At 46.7% G+C, this 16786-nt stretch overlaps 1 protein-coding gene across 3 annotated transcripts in view; it reads left to right on the top strand.

Moving 5' to 3' along the window:
* Bicc1 (BicC family RNA binding protein 1) overlaps nt 1-16786 on the top strand; it is a 219708-nt gene that overhangs the window by 167794 nt on the left and 35128 nt on the right. For all 3 annotated transcript variants that reach the window (XM_085679745.2, XM_085679744.2, XM_085679746.2), the window contains exon 4: nt 15832-15911. In XM_085679745.2, coding sequence (XP_085535871.2) covers nt 15832-15911 — 80 coding nt within the window. The remainder of the gene's footprint in view (nt 1-15831; nt 15912-16786) is intronic.

The following is a 16786-nucleotide window of genomic DNA, read 5'->3' as shown; positions in this document are numbered from 1 at the left end:
CAAATGTGTGTGGCTTCTACATGTAAAATGGAGCCAGTTCGGTCTGGCTCGTTATTTTAAGCCTTTTCTTGCTTACAGTTTGCATCAGGGAAAGCCACCGAGGGGCTTTGTAGTGGTCGTGTTCCTGAATCAGGGTCTCCTGCAGCCCAGGCTAGCCTCCAAGAATCGCTGATGTGGTGGAGAGCGACTCTGAGCCTCAGGCTCTCCTTCCTCCAGCTTCTAACTGCTGGGATCACAGGCATGTGCCCCCCTGCCCCGTTTGATGCTTGTTGGGGGTCACATCCAGGTCCCCCTGTATGTTAGGCAAGCACTCTGCTCACGGAGCCGCGCTCCCAGCCCCAGGTTTTGAATTGGTCGTGACATGACCTCCCATCTGACATCCAGGTGTAGGCGTGTCAAAATTTCAAAACTTGTACGAGCTTGATTGTCCCTACCAGGGAAAGGGTTGTTGTTTTCTAACAATAAATAAATGTTGAAGACAGATGGTACTTGGAAATATAGGAGACTTTGGGGGAAATTATTGTTCAATATGTATTTTACCATTTAAAATGCCATTAAAAATTATTAGCCCTTGGATCTGGTAGCACGGACTGGTTGACTTTTAAAGGTGATTTAAAAACAATGAGAGTCTGTTGCTGAGGTTTTTTTCCTCCCAAGCAAAGAAATCAAGTATGGTTGAGATAGAGGGGAAAATAGTTTCAGATATAAATGGTTCCCTCCCAAAATTTGGAATTGTTCAGAAACAGCGGAGCAGGGTAGCTCCTGGTCACGCACTGTGTCACCTGGCTAGGGCTGTTGAAAATGAGCAGCATCTGAACTCAGACCAGCATCACGCAACAGTAGGACAGCCACAGATGCCCATGCTATCGTGACCGTTGCCTTGCTCCCCCCACGGATCTGTATGTTAATGTCCAGTTAGGTGCTGTTGACGCAGATATTGGAACCATATCCGGGAAGCTCAGAAGGGAAGGCTGAAGCTGGGAATCCAGACTTGGCATATAGAGGAGTGTTGGATGACGCCTGAAGGGACTGGAACAGATATTCCAGGTCAGAGGCATCTGAAAGGTGGAGCAGACACACCGGGCTCTTCCCAGAGGGAAGCAGAGAAGACAGGGAGGGTCTGGGAGGAAGGAATGCTAGTGGAGACTTCAGTCACGAATCTGCTGGGACTACAGAGAGGCAATGACGATATAGCTCATTCTGCTACTGACAACTGACTGTGAAACAGACAGTACTGTCAAGACCAGCATGGGAGAAGACTGGGTTCAGTGAGTATCTAGGACTGTGACCTGTGTTCTTCCTAACTAGTTCAGGTGAGTTACCTAGGACTGTGACCTGTGTTCTTTCTAACTAGTTTCTACAGTAGACTTCAGAATGTGTAGAAAAGTGATAAGACTGAGAGCTAGTGGTGGCAGGAAATTGCCAGCAGCCTAATTCTCGTGGGTTCCACAGTAATTCAGAGGCCGGCGTGCTGGAGAATTAGCTCAGCCAGTAACAGTGCTTTCTGCTCTTCCAGAGGACCTAACACTTAAATTGGACAACTCAAACTCACATTTAAGTGCAGCCCTAGGGTGGCTAACTTCCTTTTCTGGTTTCCTCATACAAATAAAAATCTTAATAAAAAAAATCAGAAACAGACAGTGATGAGCAGGGTACGCGTAGACAGAACCAAAGAGAAAAGGTTTTGAGCAAGCTCACAGCACAGTCTAACTTCAGGAGGAGGAACCACAGTGAACCTGTAACCTCTGTCAGTTCAAATTTCATTTGACTCCGGGGTGAACATTGCCATGGTCTCTTCCTGGAACAAAAGAGGGATTGACTGTGGGTTTTACATTAGTTTCCCAATTCTTGCCAGATAAGGATGTAAAATAGGGGCAGTCACAAATCCAAACGAGTTGACAGGTTTGTGTGGCCTGGTGAGGGTCTAATATTCCTTTAGAAGCCATGTAGTGCTAAGTTTGTCTCACGCATGTCTAAATTTGGTTCCCACAAGATCTGGTGATCTTCTGATGGGGCCTGTGTGTCCAGCATTTATGCCAGAACTTTGCTGTTATGAACTGGTGTTACCGTCTCTGTGGCTCTGCTTAGCAAGCCGTTCCTGGCCCAGCACAGGCATAGAGTGAACCCTTATGAAGGGCACTAAAGAGTAGGATTTCGTGTTCCGTTCTAGGTCTGGAGACCTGCACATATATGTATAATTCTAGGGAATAACATAAACTTAAAATTATATTTCATTTAAAAAAAGGCCTCACTCTGCACGTACGAGAAAGGATAAAAGTTGAAGAATTTCCACTCCCCAGGGAGCCTGCAAGGTTTTTAATAAAGAGGTTTACATCACAACTTGACTTACCTGTGACGTCTCATCCAAGCCTTCAGCCCTTGGTATTTACCTTTTTCTCTTGTGGCTCTGGTAGTCATTGAAAAGAAGTAACAGTTTACTCAAAATCTGTGTTCTCATATGTTTTAAATGTAATAGCCAAGGTACCACTGCTTGTGCAATAGTGGCATGCCTGTTACAGAGTAACTAGTGACTTTCTGCTTTGGATTTGCCCACCAGAGGGTGCTTCATGCCTGATAAATTCTTGTCCAAAGCCCTTGATTCCGGAGGAGGTCATAACCTGTGGTTATGTTGTTGCTAAGTGCTCATGCTCCCAAATTGCCTTCTTGATCCTTGTGATTATGCCTATAGACCTATGCTGCTCTCAACTGTTGTCAAAGATGCTCCTTTTTCCCAGTAGACAGCAATTAACAGAGAGTTACATACCTGGTCACAGTATTAAAGATCCAAGACTCAGTGCTCAGCCCTCAACAGGGCAGCTCTATCAGTCCTGCAGCCACCAAGACTCAGGGGACATCATGGAAGAAGAGGGGGAAATAACGAAGAGCCAGAGGACTGGGAGGTAAAACGCTGTCTTCTGGAAATGACACTGCTGCTGTCTCTCATGAACTGGCAGCCACTGTGGTCACCTGCACAATGTAAAGCCAGCCAGAATCCCAGCACAGGCTCCATCCCCAAGAAGTAGCTAGGTAGTGGCAGTTGAAGAGTCGCTGGGAAGGGAGAGTTGGTTTTTTTATTGACTGTTACCACTGGTTGGGCGCCCATGCAGTATGCATACATGGGCAGCGTTAGCTAGACTTAGTGGGTTATCAAAAACAAGCCAGCAAAACTCATAAAGTTGGGAGGAGGAAGCGTGCTGGCAAGATACGAGGGAAGTTCGAGGGAGATATGAGGAGTAGTGGCCGTTATAGTTCCTCTTATAAATATATGCAATTATAAGAAAATCTGTAATAACCTATTTGTTCTATAAGAGAACAAAAACAACAGTAAAATCAATATAATTTGCTGTATTCATATTTAAAATATAGCTGTTGAAATATTTGAAGTGAAAGACAAATGGGAGTTTTAGATATGTATGTAAGCCAGGCCAGACCAAAACTGTGCCCTTCAGAGATTCCAGCTCTGCTTCACACTGTCTTTAGACAGTTCTGTTTCATAGGCTGAGGCACCACCTCCTCAGCTTGTTTGACAGGTAGATCTACCCAGGGAAATGTACCAACCCACGCGTACCATTTTTAAGTTCACTTATAGACAAGTTTGCAAGCTTTCCAGAGGAATCCATCAGCCTCCTGAGTCACTGGTTACGTCTATCTCCCTTTAGTAGATTTGAAGTTGGCACATAAAGCGATGTTTATATATTTAATATCCTGTGCGTGCCCGTCCATTGGAGGGAATATACCATCCAGCGCCTTTAGAGGTGGAAGTTCTTTGGGAGCCAAGAAACTATTAGAGATTTTAGAATGCTGTTGAATCCACACATATTTTTCAGAGGTCTTATTATACACATTGCAGCACATTTATCAAGGCATATCTGAAGGTGCCAAGGTGTTTCTAATAATAAGTACGAGCACATGAAGCAAATGCATTTGTGGCATGCTGGAGGTAAAAAATGCCTTTGCAGCGTGCTGGAGGTAGAAAACGCAATTGCAGCATGCTGGAGGTAGGGCAGAGACAACATACGCTGGCATGGTGCTTCTGTGCCGTGGTGAGATGAACTCGTGTGGCGTGATAAGTTTGGACAGAATTAATCTCTGTAAAGAGGCATCTACTAAGACTGAAAGGCGATGCATTTATTTTAATTTTAAAATTACATCTATTTATTTACTCGGTGTGGGTGGGCACATGCCGTGCACTTATGCCCTGGTGTGTGTTCGGAGGTCAGAGGGCACCTTTCAGGATTCTCTTCTCTCCTCCTTCTATGTGGGTCCCAGAACTCAGGTCAGCAGGCTTGGTGATATGCACCTTTACCCTCGGAAGCATCTCGATGGCGCTGGGAATGTAATCCTTAACCTGTGTAAAGCACATGATTTTCTGCTGAAATCTGTGGTTTTGAGGTGGAAAGAGGCAAACATGAACAGAGAACGCCCCCCACACTAGGCCCTTCAGAGCATCTCCAGCACTTCCTGAGGAGGACGGGGCAGGTGAACAGCAGCATCCCAGCCCAGTGGGGGATAGACACTGAGCTGTAACTTAGCAGCACACTAGTGCTGCTTGCAGAGAGGAGCCTGAAGGAGCCAGCCAAGGGACACAGGTAGGGAATGGCGCATGTTGAGAGACGAGGAGGAAAGTGTGGGCTTGGGGGAGACCATCCCAGGGGAAACTGTGGCAAGGGACTGCTCCGTGGAATTGTGGTCACGTGTACATGCCTGCAGCTCCGTGAGAACAAGGCAGAAACCCAAGTTGGTAGAACGTAGAGAAGGACGAAATGGCCCAAGGCAGAGGTGCCTGGAGCATCCCCAGGTGCTCCTGCCAACCGCGGGACACCTTTTCAGATGCCGTCCCTGAGACCCCTCCCTCAGAAAGGCACCGCGTTTCAGGCACATTCGTAGGTGGCTCCCAAACACACTGAGGCAAGAGTAGAGTACAACTTTCCAGATGTTCTTGGCTGGGGGTAGGGGTTGAAGAGGAACAAGGAAAAGAACAGGAAACTCTTGATAGAAAGAGTACCATAGGCACCCTCTCCTCATCCCATATTGCCCGTGGCTCTCATTTGTTTTGGAAGCCATACTAAAAACAAAGAAATGTGTCTGTGGATGTTCGAAAGAGTTCCACGTGCCGTTCCGGGTAGCCATGTGCACAGGGCCTTCGCCATCCATCCTTACTCTGTTCAAACCCTTGCATGCTGCTCACCCCATCAGATCTTCTCATTCAATGCCACTGGGGAACTCTGTGTTCAAAGAAGAACCGTGTTGGAAAATATTCAGAGAAAAACAGCACAGCCAATCCCAGGCGATAAAGTTGAGCAAGTGCGTGGCAAAAGCCCTCTCAGAGCTGTGCCCCTGAGAAAGCTGGACTGCCGTCATCCTTAACATGTTAAGGTCTCGGGTTTGAAAAGGATGCTGGCAGCCGTGTATCTGGAAAATCGAAGGCTCTGAATTAAATGCATTTTCTTTTAAATTAGGAGTTTGCAATTGGGGTGAGTAGTGCCCTCTGAATTCTCAAGTTTTGAGTATTTATAGATGTTTATGGTGGGAAATATACAAGAGCCAGGAACAAAAGTTACACCTATGATTCTGATACTTGGAAGTAATCACTATGAATGTGGTTGTTTTCCTTCCTAGATGTATATGTCCCTGAAAAGAAATAACACACTGAATCCTTATTAATGGTTCCAGATTACTTGAGACATTTCATACCAGTAGATACAGCATAGCTTCATGAAGAAAATGAGAGACTTTGCTATATGTACAGTTGGATGAAGCATATTTTTCTTGATTTTTATCACCACAGTGATTAAGGTTGAATCACTTACCTTAAAACATGAATTTTATTCATGCTTACATAATTGTCATCTTCCCATTGAAGATCCATTTTCCTATGGAATCATTAGTGATTTTTGTCTTGATTTATCAGAGTTCTGTAAGTTAAAAAAAAAAGATGATTTTCTTTTTAGAAGCAAGAGAGATGACTTCTTACTCATTTTTTGGATCTTTTGTGGATGTTTTTTTTGTTTGTTTTTCTGTTCTCAGAAAAAGAAAACTTGTAAGGACAGCTTTCACATTTCCCGTTGTTGAGGTACTGAACACAGTGTTTGGACAAGCACTTGGTGAAGCCGTGTGTGCTTTGAGGACTGTTTCGAATTGCCCTCCCTCGAAGACACACATCCCCAAAGACTGAGGGGTTAAGGCCCGACTCCCGCTTGGCAGAGTGGATGACCCCAAGGCACAGAGGAACAAGCAGGGCCCCCCGGAGGGAGGGACTGAGGATTGTTTTCAGAATGTGTGTTTGTGGTAGAAAAGAAACAAAACAAAGCAGCTACTTAGCTAGTTTGTAGACTGTGGGACTAGGGGAAAAAGAAAGAAAGAAAAAAAAAAACTAGGCACTTATCAAATGATAGCTTTCCTGAAAACCCGTTTACCTCATTTTAGACATTTTTAAATCTCATGCACGTTTTCAAGTTTCTTGTGATCACAAGGAAGCCTGGAACACAGACTTGAGCATACAGGCAGGGAGCCTACCCCTTACAGTAACATCTTCTGGAACTTTCTCACCAGACAGCACAGAAGTGACCTTCAAAGTCAAGGCCAGTGCCGGGCTGACTAGGTTTTCAGCTCTTTGTCTCGTCCTTGATTGTGACTTGAAAGTTTGCAGAGCTCAGCAGTTGTGTTCTCAGACTGCTTCCAATAGACCAGACCGAAAGAGGTTGTGTGTCTCGTGTGTGTGTGTGTGTGTGTGTGTGTGTGTATCTGGGGTGTCACGTGTTCGTTCACGGGACTCGCTGGCCTCCTCTGTGTGTGTCCCCTTACTCTGTAGTGACAGCCAGCAGTTGTGTATCAGATGTTTTGGGAAGAGTCCCAGCTGTTGTTGACAGACGCATTCTTCCTCGGCTGTGGATGACAGCCCCGTGGCTTCAGACCACAGGCAGGACCCCTGGGGCCTGCCATGCACAGGATGACTTGTGTTCCTTGGAGCGAGTGAAGATTGGTCGTTCTGGCTCTAGGATCCGCCTGCATAACTTGCTCTTATCTCAGCGGTTTCCTGAGGAGGCTTTTTCCTGGCTTAGGCCCCTGTCCCCTCTTCATTTGTGAGAAGGACCTCTGAGGTCAGACTAGAATTCCGCTGCCTTCTAGAGAGACAATATTTAGTTTGGCTGGCTTTGCTATACCCCGACCTGGGTGCCAGGTCATTGCAATGCTTTCTAACACATCACGTGAAATGGCTTGGGCATTGTCCACCCCATCCCACCCCACCCCCGCCACAAGAGTGACCTATCCTTACACCTACATACGTGAATGTCCCCTGTGCAGTGACATCATTGTAATCCCTGTGCAGACCTCCCCCATTCTGATGTTTCCAGATTTCCTCCTGGCAGTTGCCTTTCTCGCCTCCTCCTTCCCAGAATCCTCTTCCTTATCTCTGGAATAGAGAAGAGCTGTTGCCAAAAGCTGAGTTGGGCTGTGTTTCTGGCTCCCTGCTCCTCTGCACCCTGGCTGTGTTAAACACCTGTCTCCCACCTGCATGGTACCTCTGAGGTTAGTTCACGTCACCATGAATAGAACGGTTGAGATGATGAGTCCCCTCCCCACCATGATTCCGTTCTCACACTCTGTGGGGACATCTGTTGCTGATTATTTCTTATGCTGTGCCCTGATTCTGCTTCATATTTTGTTTGCATTTTGTTGTTCTTTTCTGAGTTTACGTCTGGGTTTCCCTGAGTCTCTATAACTCCATTTTGGATTAAATAGACAGCTTTGGTAAGTCACTCAGGACTCTTGGTGGAGGAGAGGCACGTGCAACCTCTGGTCACCTCTCCTTCTCATACCCCCCTTTCTCCTGAGGTATCCAAATCTTAATTGCTATGTTGAGAAATTGGCGTTTCATCCACAAAAGGCCTCACTCACCTTCTGGTTACCTGTGTGTCTCCCTAGGCTCCTAGCTCCTTCTGTCCGAGTGAAAAGGGGCCCATAGGCTCCACCTTGGCACGTGGATGTACCCCTGCCATTTCCTTTTTTCTCGCTAAAGCCTTGTCAAAGTTTAGCTGCTGGGGACGCCGGTCTCTAAGTGGAGCTGAACAGTTGAGTGGACAGATGTCTCAGGGCTGTTCCTTGTGTTTTCTCTTCTGGCTCCTTGTGTCACCAGCATGTCACAGATGCAGTTTCTCTGTTGAGTCTGAGCATCATTCCAAATACAGCCTTGATAGGAGCCTGGGATGGGCCTCTGTGGTGTTCACACAGATCGTGGGTACAAGTGGGAGCATTATTCCCATGAAAACTAGGGCTTTGAATTTAAAGTGTATTTGGTTTTGTCCAATTTGCTTTTGCTCTCTCGTTGGCTACTAAGGGGGTAATTTTTTCTGTTTTAAACCAAGGTAGGCAACGAGGGCCATGCCGTACCCTGAGCGTCGTGTTAAGAGGACACCTGCTGTAGGTGATTTGTCCCTCCTTTATTCCAGGTGTGGCATCTGATACACCTGCGCCGCCCACCAACGTTTCGCCTCAAACGCGGGGTCTGGCCCTTCCCGTCCCCTCCACAATATGTTCTTCTCACATCCTAACTCTGTTTATTGGGCTTCCTGTTGGAAAAGAACATTATTCGACCGATTCTAGAATCTGTGCTACTGGCTCTGCAGAACAAGTGTGGTGTGCATTGTTTTGTGTGGCGTGCACACTTCTTTTTTATTCTTGCAGAATCATCTGTAGTCGGGGCTAATCAATCAGCTTAGGTTTTTTTTTTTTTTCCTTTTTGAGAAAAGTGAGCTGCTAAGGTCCTCGGTTCATGTAAAAGTTTCGTTTAAAAAGCAAGTGCCCTGCTTGGTTGTTTGTCCGCTTGGCACAAGCTAGAGCTATCTGAGAGAAGGGGACCTCAGTTGAGAAAATGCCTAGTTGAGAATCAGCCTATATGCAAGCCTGGAGTGCATTTTCTTGGTAGTGATTGGCGTGGGAGGTCCAGCTCACTGTGGGTGGTGCCACCCCTCATCCTGGGTTCCATAAGGAAGCAGACCAAGCAGGCTATGGGGAGCAGAACCAATAAGCAGCCCCCATCCATGCTCTCTGCATCAGTTTCTCCCTTGAGTTCCTCCCTGACTTCCCTCAGTGACGGACTTAAGCTATAAGCTGAAGTGAACATCTCCGGTTGCTGTTGGTGGTGCGTTCTATCACTGCAAGTCTGTCTCCGAGTGCTCTAGAAGGAAACTTCCTTGTTCCACAGTAAATACAAGCCGCTGCCCGTCACCCTCAAGTGGCGTTCACGTCTGCTGCTCACCAGAGTGGCTTGCCAACCTAAAGGAAGAGCCATCAGCTCAGCAAACGGGTCAGTAGTATCTCAGCTGGGTCTCGGTTCACGGCAAGTGTGAAGTCAAATCCTGCCAGCCCATGAGATGTAGTATGGTTGTTTTGTGCCCATCAAAGCACGTTGTCGGGAAATACCAGTGGGGCAAGCTCCGCTTTCTATCAGCTTCGATACAAGATCACACGTTCGTGAATCCAGCCGAAGAGAAGGCCCAGCTGCGGCCTGGGGAGCCAGCTGTTGATCCACAGCAGCTGTTCATCCACACCCGCTACACCGCCAGGCTGCTCTCCCTCCCGCAGCTGGGGCGGGGGGCACTGTGCCAACACATTGGCATCCGTGTTCTTGGAAATACCTTAGAGGCTAGATAACCTCCATACAACAGGACAACCCCAAAGCACAAAACAGAGATATCGGGTTGGTTTCGGTTATTTTAAGAACATTATGTGGTCCAGGGGTGAGAAGCCTGTATGGCTCCTGTACAGGACCCTAGGTCAGTTCCCGGCACTTGTGTCAGAGACCCAAGATGCCCGTCAGTCCAGCTCCCAGGGGGTGCAGGGCCTCCATGTCACTCACTTGCATGCCACATACACACACAGTTAAGAGTAATAAAAGTAACTTTTTTTTTTTTTAAAGTAACTTGTAATAGACATCTTAAAAGCATTATAGTGTTACTCTGCACGAAAGCAATGCAGACTCTCAGGGAAGCTTAGCAGCGGTCTGACGCCATTTTTTTCCTCTCACGGTCCCTGAAACTCCTGACGGCAGCTTAATGGAGGCGTGATTTGTTTCCAATCCTTGGTTCCTTCGGCTCACACGCTTGAGCAGAAGAACATGATGGCGGGAGCGTGTGTGTTCGTGTGTATACGTGTGTGGAGGCACGTTTGTGTATGTACATGTATGCGTGTGTGTGTGTGTGTGTATGAATATTTGTGTGCATGTGTGTTTCAGGGGGCAGCTGTTCATGTCACCGTGGATGGGAAGCAGAGAGTTTACAGAAAAGGAACCAGGGGTACTATGTTCCAGACGGCTCAAACCCCATGATCTCTCTGCTCCACTTACGGTACAGGAGAATTGTCTGTATTCTGTCAATCATGTATTTTAATAAAACGCTGATTGGCCAGGCAAGAAGTATAGGTGGGTCAACCAGACAGGAAGTAGAGGCGGGGCAATGAGAACAGGAATATTCTGGGAAGCAGGAAGCTCCCTCTGTCATTCCTGTCCAGATCACCGAAGAAACAACATGTGAGCTGCCACGCTGAGAAAGGTACTGAGCTGTGTGGCTAATGTAGATAAGGATAATGGGGTAACAAAAGTTATAAGAGCTAATAAGTAGCCTGACCTAATGGGCCAATCAGTTTATAATCTCATGGAGTCTTGTGAGTGATTTTCCTTGGGGCTTGACAACTGTGGGGTACTGGGTGGAACAGAAACCCCAACAAGCAGGCCCCCTCATGTTACACACTTAGCAAATGTCTCACAAACTCCCTGACAGCTCCACCTACTGGGGAGCAGCAGTATTAAAACAAACAAACAAACAAAACAAACCGGGGAGAGGGGCGGGGGGCGGGGCACCTTTCAAATTCAAAGCATAGTACCACATTTTCTGTGTTCATCCCCCCTCTCTCCCTCCCTCCTTCCTTTCCTGCCTCCCCCCTCCCTCTTCTTTTCCTTTCTCCCTCTCCCCTCCTCTCTACCTTTTTGCCACCTCACCCCCTCCTTCCCCTCCCTTTTTTCCTTCACCTCTTCTCTCCCCGCAACAGTCCTTTCGAGAGTCTCAGCGACTTTTCCATTATCACAGAGCTTGTTCGTGGCTTCTTGGGATTGACTAGGGAGTCCACATATTGTCCTCGCCATATGAGAAGAGTCTGAACTGACTGCAGAGTCAAGACTTTAGAAGTGGGGTAGTCATAGTGTGTGGCATTCAGGCTCTTCTGCGCCTTCTCTCTGAGGTCAGTCAGCACCCTTTTGAGACCTAAGGCTTTTTTTTTCTTTTCTTTCTTTTTCTTTCTTTTTTTTTTTGAGCCATCATTATGTATTAATTTTTGGACAAAGACCACAGACTTGCTGGCAGTAGAGGTACATATCTTTGATCCCAGAACTCAGGAGGCAGAGGCAGACAGATCTCCGTGAGTTTGAGGCCGGCCTGGTCTACAGAGCAAGTTCCAGAGCAGGCTCCAAAGCTACGAGAAACCCTGTCTCGCCCTCCTCCCCCCAAAGCCACAACCTTGTTTATACAGATTCCCCATATTTGGAAATTTGGCTAGGATCACACAACCCAGAATGCACCCAGGCTCTTATCCACCTAATCTGGGACCTTAAACCTGAAATGCTCTGAAAGCCAGGTCTCCTTGAGTGCCGTCTTCATACAGGGGGCACAAAGCGCTATAGCTGCCCTGTTGTGATGGCTGCACTCCAAGACAGGCGTGCACAGACAATCTGCTTCTTACTCTGCATCTAGGGAGCACATGAAACCCATGAAATTTGTGCTTAAATTTGCTCCCATGCCTCAGCCATCTCATCACGTGGGGGTGCAGATGAAAAAGAGATGCAGACACTTGCAGTCCCAAGTGCTTCAGGTAAACAACACCGGCTCGGTTACTTAACTGCTGCTGTGATACAACACAGTGAACAAAAGCCACTTAGGAAGGGAAGAGTTGTTTTGGGCCAATGGTTCTAGTTAGGGGAGAGTCTACAATGGCAAGGAAGCTATGACTAGAGCAGGAAACTGAGCAATCAACCATAAACACAGGGCGAAAGAGAGTGAACTGGAAGTAGGGTGAGGCTCTGAATCCTCAAAGCCCATCCCTGGTGCCACACTTCCTCCTGCAAGGCTGGAACTCTAATTAAGGGTTCTATAGCCTTCCAAAACAGTGCCACCTACTGGGGATCAAGGGTTGAATTCTGTGAGCCTGTGGGGGACATTTCTAATTCTAACCACCGTAATACTCCACTTTTAAAAAGCCATTATGCTGCAAGTAACCACATTAACTGCTGTGGATGGTAATGTATTTCATGCTGACCACTTCTAACAGCCCAGCGCCTTCTCTGGCACCTCCGTGCTCCCACGTTGACTAGACAGTGACAGAGTTTAGACAGATTTGAGAAGTTATACCTGAGACAAAAGTAAAAAAATCACCAGAGCCAGGAGAAAGCAAATTCCTCACCCTGATCTTGTCTTCATGAGTTTAAGGCTGGATGGATGCCTTGGTAGAATGTACCAGCACCTCCTACTTTCAGACCAGGATGTGGGATCTAAAAGGATGACCTTTATTTGGGGTGTTGTGCATGAAAGGGATGGGCTCAGTCAGACAAGCGGTTGCCTGTCTGTCACTAACGGGACAGTGAAGAAAAGACTGAAGTTTGGGGCGCAGTGGGGGTGGGGTGACGCAGCACCCAAGACTGTCTTCTTAAAACCACTGCAGAGCTTCATGTACGCTCGTGGAGTGTCTCAGCTCTCCACAGTGCTTGCTGGAAACACATTCGCGGTGTTCTCCCAAGAATCATCATTGACTTAGCAAATCCATGAACTTACACATGGAAGCCACGAGTACATCCCTGTGGAAAGCGTTGAGCTCTGCAGACCAGGGCCCGTTTTCTTTGCTCTGCTGTGGCGTTCACACAGCACAGCATCCTCTAGTGAGGGATGGTTGCTGTCTCATCTCCTCTCTTCCATGGGAAGTGACACCCCTGCAAGACAGGAACAGATGGCGGAGGTGGGGGGGGGGTTGTATTTGGAAAACCAATGCCCTTGGATATTCAGATCAGGCCTGATCAGAATAGTCGAAGCCAGCATTATTTTTGGGAGGCCCAGGGCAAATGGTCTCCTCGGAAATCAAGTGTCCAAGTCTGTGGCCCCTGTGTGGACATTTTCTACAGCAGAGTGCTGTTGGTCTGTTCAACAGCACTGTAGGTGTGCATGACTTGCTTGGTTTTGTAACATGCATGGTGTTGGGTAATCAAAGGACCACTTTCCAGCAAGAGCAGGGGCTCAGTAACTGGACTTTGGAGATGATGGGAGACTGCACAGATATGGCTAAGCTGAATAATAATTCACTTTCTGACCACTAGATGGTGCTCATTCACTTAAAAATTTGCTGTTGAGGCTTTTTTTCCTTTTGCTTACAGATCTGTTGTTGAAAAGAGGATAGACAGCCAAAGTATCCTTAAACTGAGAGTCCCTGGTCCTCAGCTGGTGCAGGTGTATGAGAATTATAATGTGGTTATTCAGCCTGTGAAGTAATGGGTTTACAAGTTAATATACCCGCCCCCGTGTGTGTGTGTGTGTGTGTGTGTGTGTGTGTGTGTGTGTGTATAAAATTAAATTCTATTCTGCAAAATCATTTTGTCACATGTGTTGGACCAGCACATAGCGATTACAATGAATATTCTTGAGGTATTATCTGGTTTTCATTGTGAACTTAAGAATTCTCTGGATAATCCCGCGCATAGACTGTGAATGAGCGTGGCACGACCGTGTTCTGAGGAGCACCAGGAGCTCCAGGTCTGGTGGTTGTTGGGTTCTCAAGTATTGCAGCAGAACCAGGAAGCAAAGCAGAGGACCCTTGAGACTGGAATCTGAATGTGGATAGCATTCCAGAAGTGGCCTCTTCTAGGCATCCTAAGGGAAGTGTGTGAAGTTAGCTATAGTGGATACAGAGAAAAAAGCAAGCTGGGCCTGTGCAGGAGGCTTTGGGGGATGGGCAGCGGGGATAGCATTGGGGAGGGGGATGAGATAGGGTCCTCTCCTGGCTCCTGTGTGCCTGCTTTTAGGCCCCTTAGACTTAGAACATATGGAAGACATTTTTGAAAGTTTTGAGTAATCGTAAAGCCATTGCAAGTGTCCACGGTGGGATTAAAAGACAGGATAAGGAGAGACTTAGGAGCAGAGCAACAGTGAAGGGGCTGGTTCCGTGAGGTTCAGCGGCAAGTGTCGCCCCAGGGGCCAAGGTACCCCCAGACTCCGCATCCCAGAGCTGCAGGATGTTGTTGGCGGCGATCTCATATCCAGGTTGGGTAGACTTGAGGACGTGGGTTTCTCCTTCCCGTTCGTCCCTGGCCTCTCCCTTGTATTGACCAGTTGCACCTCAAAGAGTGGGATGTGTTCAGTGGAACTGAATTTGACCCGCAGGGTGGGCTGGCAATGGAGGGATCCCGATATGGGGGAGATGTGTATAGTCCGGGGATAGTCCCTACCCAGTGGTCTGGGTCCTTAACCTGGAGAACCCCTGCTTTGGAAGAACAAAAGGACTTGGGCAGCAGGCGTGGTGATTGTTGAAGCTACCTGGATGTTTACTGATGTCTGTCCTGTACTGGACAGAAAGGCCTCAGGAGTCTTATTGATAATGACAGTTTGCGGGTCCTGACCAAAGTGCCCATTTCTTGACTTTATCACTGACACAGACGGGCGTGGTACTTCCTCTCCAGTCACCCCAGAGTGGTCTTGATCTGCACCAGACTGGCCAGTAAGGTGTCAGAACACCAAGACTGCTAAATTCTGGGATCCCCATGAAGGAGAAAGGGAAACACACTCTGGCCAATAGACTTGTGCTGAGCAACCCCCCACCCCCACCCCCCGCCCCACAGCACCCTGCCCCATCTGCTGGAAGACGGTAGCTGTGTCTCACCTCTCCGGTTCCCCTTAGTGACCTGACAGGGCTCCGATTCTTTCATCTTACGTTCCGTTTTCTTCCTCACGATAACCAGTTATAACGTATAAAATGGTTTATTTAAGGTGGTTTTGCCTCCTTGCATCTCACTCAAGCGCTGTATGTGTTGGGGAGCCGTCTTTACTGGTACAGTCCCCGGTCCTCGGCTCACTACCTGGTCCCATGAAGGTAATTAGAAAGAAGCTTCTGAATGACCGAACACTTTCCCATTTAATACTCGGTGAAATAAACAAAGCACGGTGTGTATTAGCTACTCAGAAGGAGCTCCGGATAACTATGAAATATTCCTGAGTGGACTGTGTGGTTCTGTAAACGTTGTCTTGTAAGGATATTTTCTATGATAAATCATCACAGTTTAAATTGTGGATCTAGTGTTGGAAGACATTGTATTATAGGACCAGGTCTGAGGCCTATAAAGAACCACCGTGGTTTTCTAGGGCAAGGTACAGATGCTCTTTTTCCTGTTTAAAAAAAACCAACCAACCAACCAACCAGACAGAAAAACAGTCACAAAGCTATAGCTTGTGTTAAATAAATTACTATATTATCTTTAGAACGGGACCAGGACTATAGCAAGAACTTAATTCGCAAGTCAAATTCATAGATTATAATGGCATGGTTTGCTTGGGTTTTTTTGTTTTGTTTTTTTTTAAAAAGTTAAATTGCTTATCCAGTTTTCAGAAGAGGAAGAAAACACATTCACATATGCACAATTTGGGTTATTTCCTGTGATTTTGATGGCAGTGATGATCACACATATACAATGCAGTGAACACTGGGTCTATTGTGCCTTGTTTTCAATTGCGTCCATGGTCTTAAAGCGGAGAGTTTAGGGAGGTGTGAAAGTCTCATGCAAGCCTTCCTTCCTTTTCATTCCAGATCCCCACATCAAGGTGTCTGGGAAGAAAGATGATGTAAAAGCCGCCAAAGAAATGATCATGTCTGTCTTAGACACAAAAGTAAGTGAACAGGGGGCACTCAACTGCAAGGATCCTCCATGCTGGTACCCGGGAACCATGTGGCAAAGGGAAAACCAGCAAAAATAAATATGGATGGTTTGAACAGGCACACATGATCCTGCTGGGGGGAAGGAAGGCAGAGAAGGTGCTTAGTTTAAAGGGTTTCCATCATGTCAAGTAATTAACAAATATATGTGTATAGATTATACATGACGACATATACAGATACACGCTTGCCTATACATACCATCTTCAGAAAGATACATTGGTCCCCGTTAGTACAGGGTAAGTAACAAAGATGCCAGAAATGATCACATGGGCTCTTCTGAAGTCATAGGAGCCCCCGTGTGTGTGCATGTGTGTGCTCATGCCCAGCCTAGATGTTTGATTCACAACAAGTTCATACAAAAGCAGCCATGACCAAAGCTGAACACCTGGAAACATACATTCATTTGTGATGCTGTTTCTCTCAGCACATCTGAAGCCCTTGCCGTATGCCAGGCGCTTTAGATCTTACAAACAGTCATTTGTTTTATCCTGAAAGGAACTCACTACAGAGATGTCAAATAATTTGGCCAGCATCCCAAAGCTGGTAACTGGAGAGATGGTTCAAATCCTGGCTGCGGTTATGTGTTTTTTTTTTCACCACTTAGTACTTTGTATTTTGCAGAACTATTTCTGATCTTGCCATCCTGTGTTTTGTTTCTGGGTTTGTTTTTGTTCTCTATCTTTTTTTAATTTTAAGAATCATTTACCTAGCAATTATTAAATATTTTAGTGTTTGTTTCTCCCCTAGAAAGGGGGACATTTTCTTGTCCTTCAAGGGCGAAGGTGCAAGAAGTTAAGTTTAAAAATATAAATATTTGGGGCACAAG

The sequence above is a fragment of the Myodes glareolus genome, chromosome 18, assembly GCF_982192425.1.
Source record: "Myodes glareolus chromosome 18, mMyoGla1.1, whole genome shotgun sequence".
In the NCBI taxonomy this organism is placed as follows: domain Eukaryota; kingdom Metazoa; phylum Chordata; class Mammalia; order Rodentia; family Cricetidae; genus Myodes; species Myodes glareolus.
The sequence above is the reverse complement of the archived record's forward strand: the minus strand, read 5'-3'. Positions and strand labels throughout refer to the sequence as shown.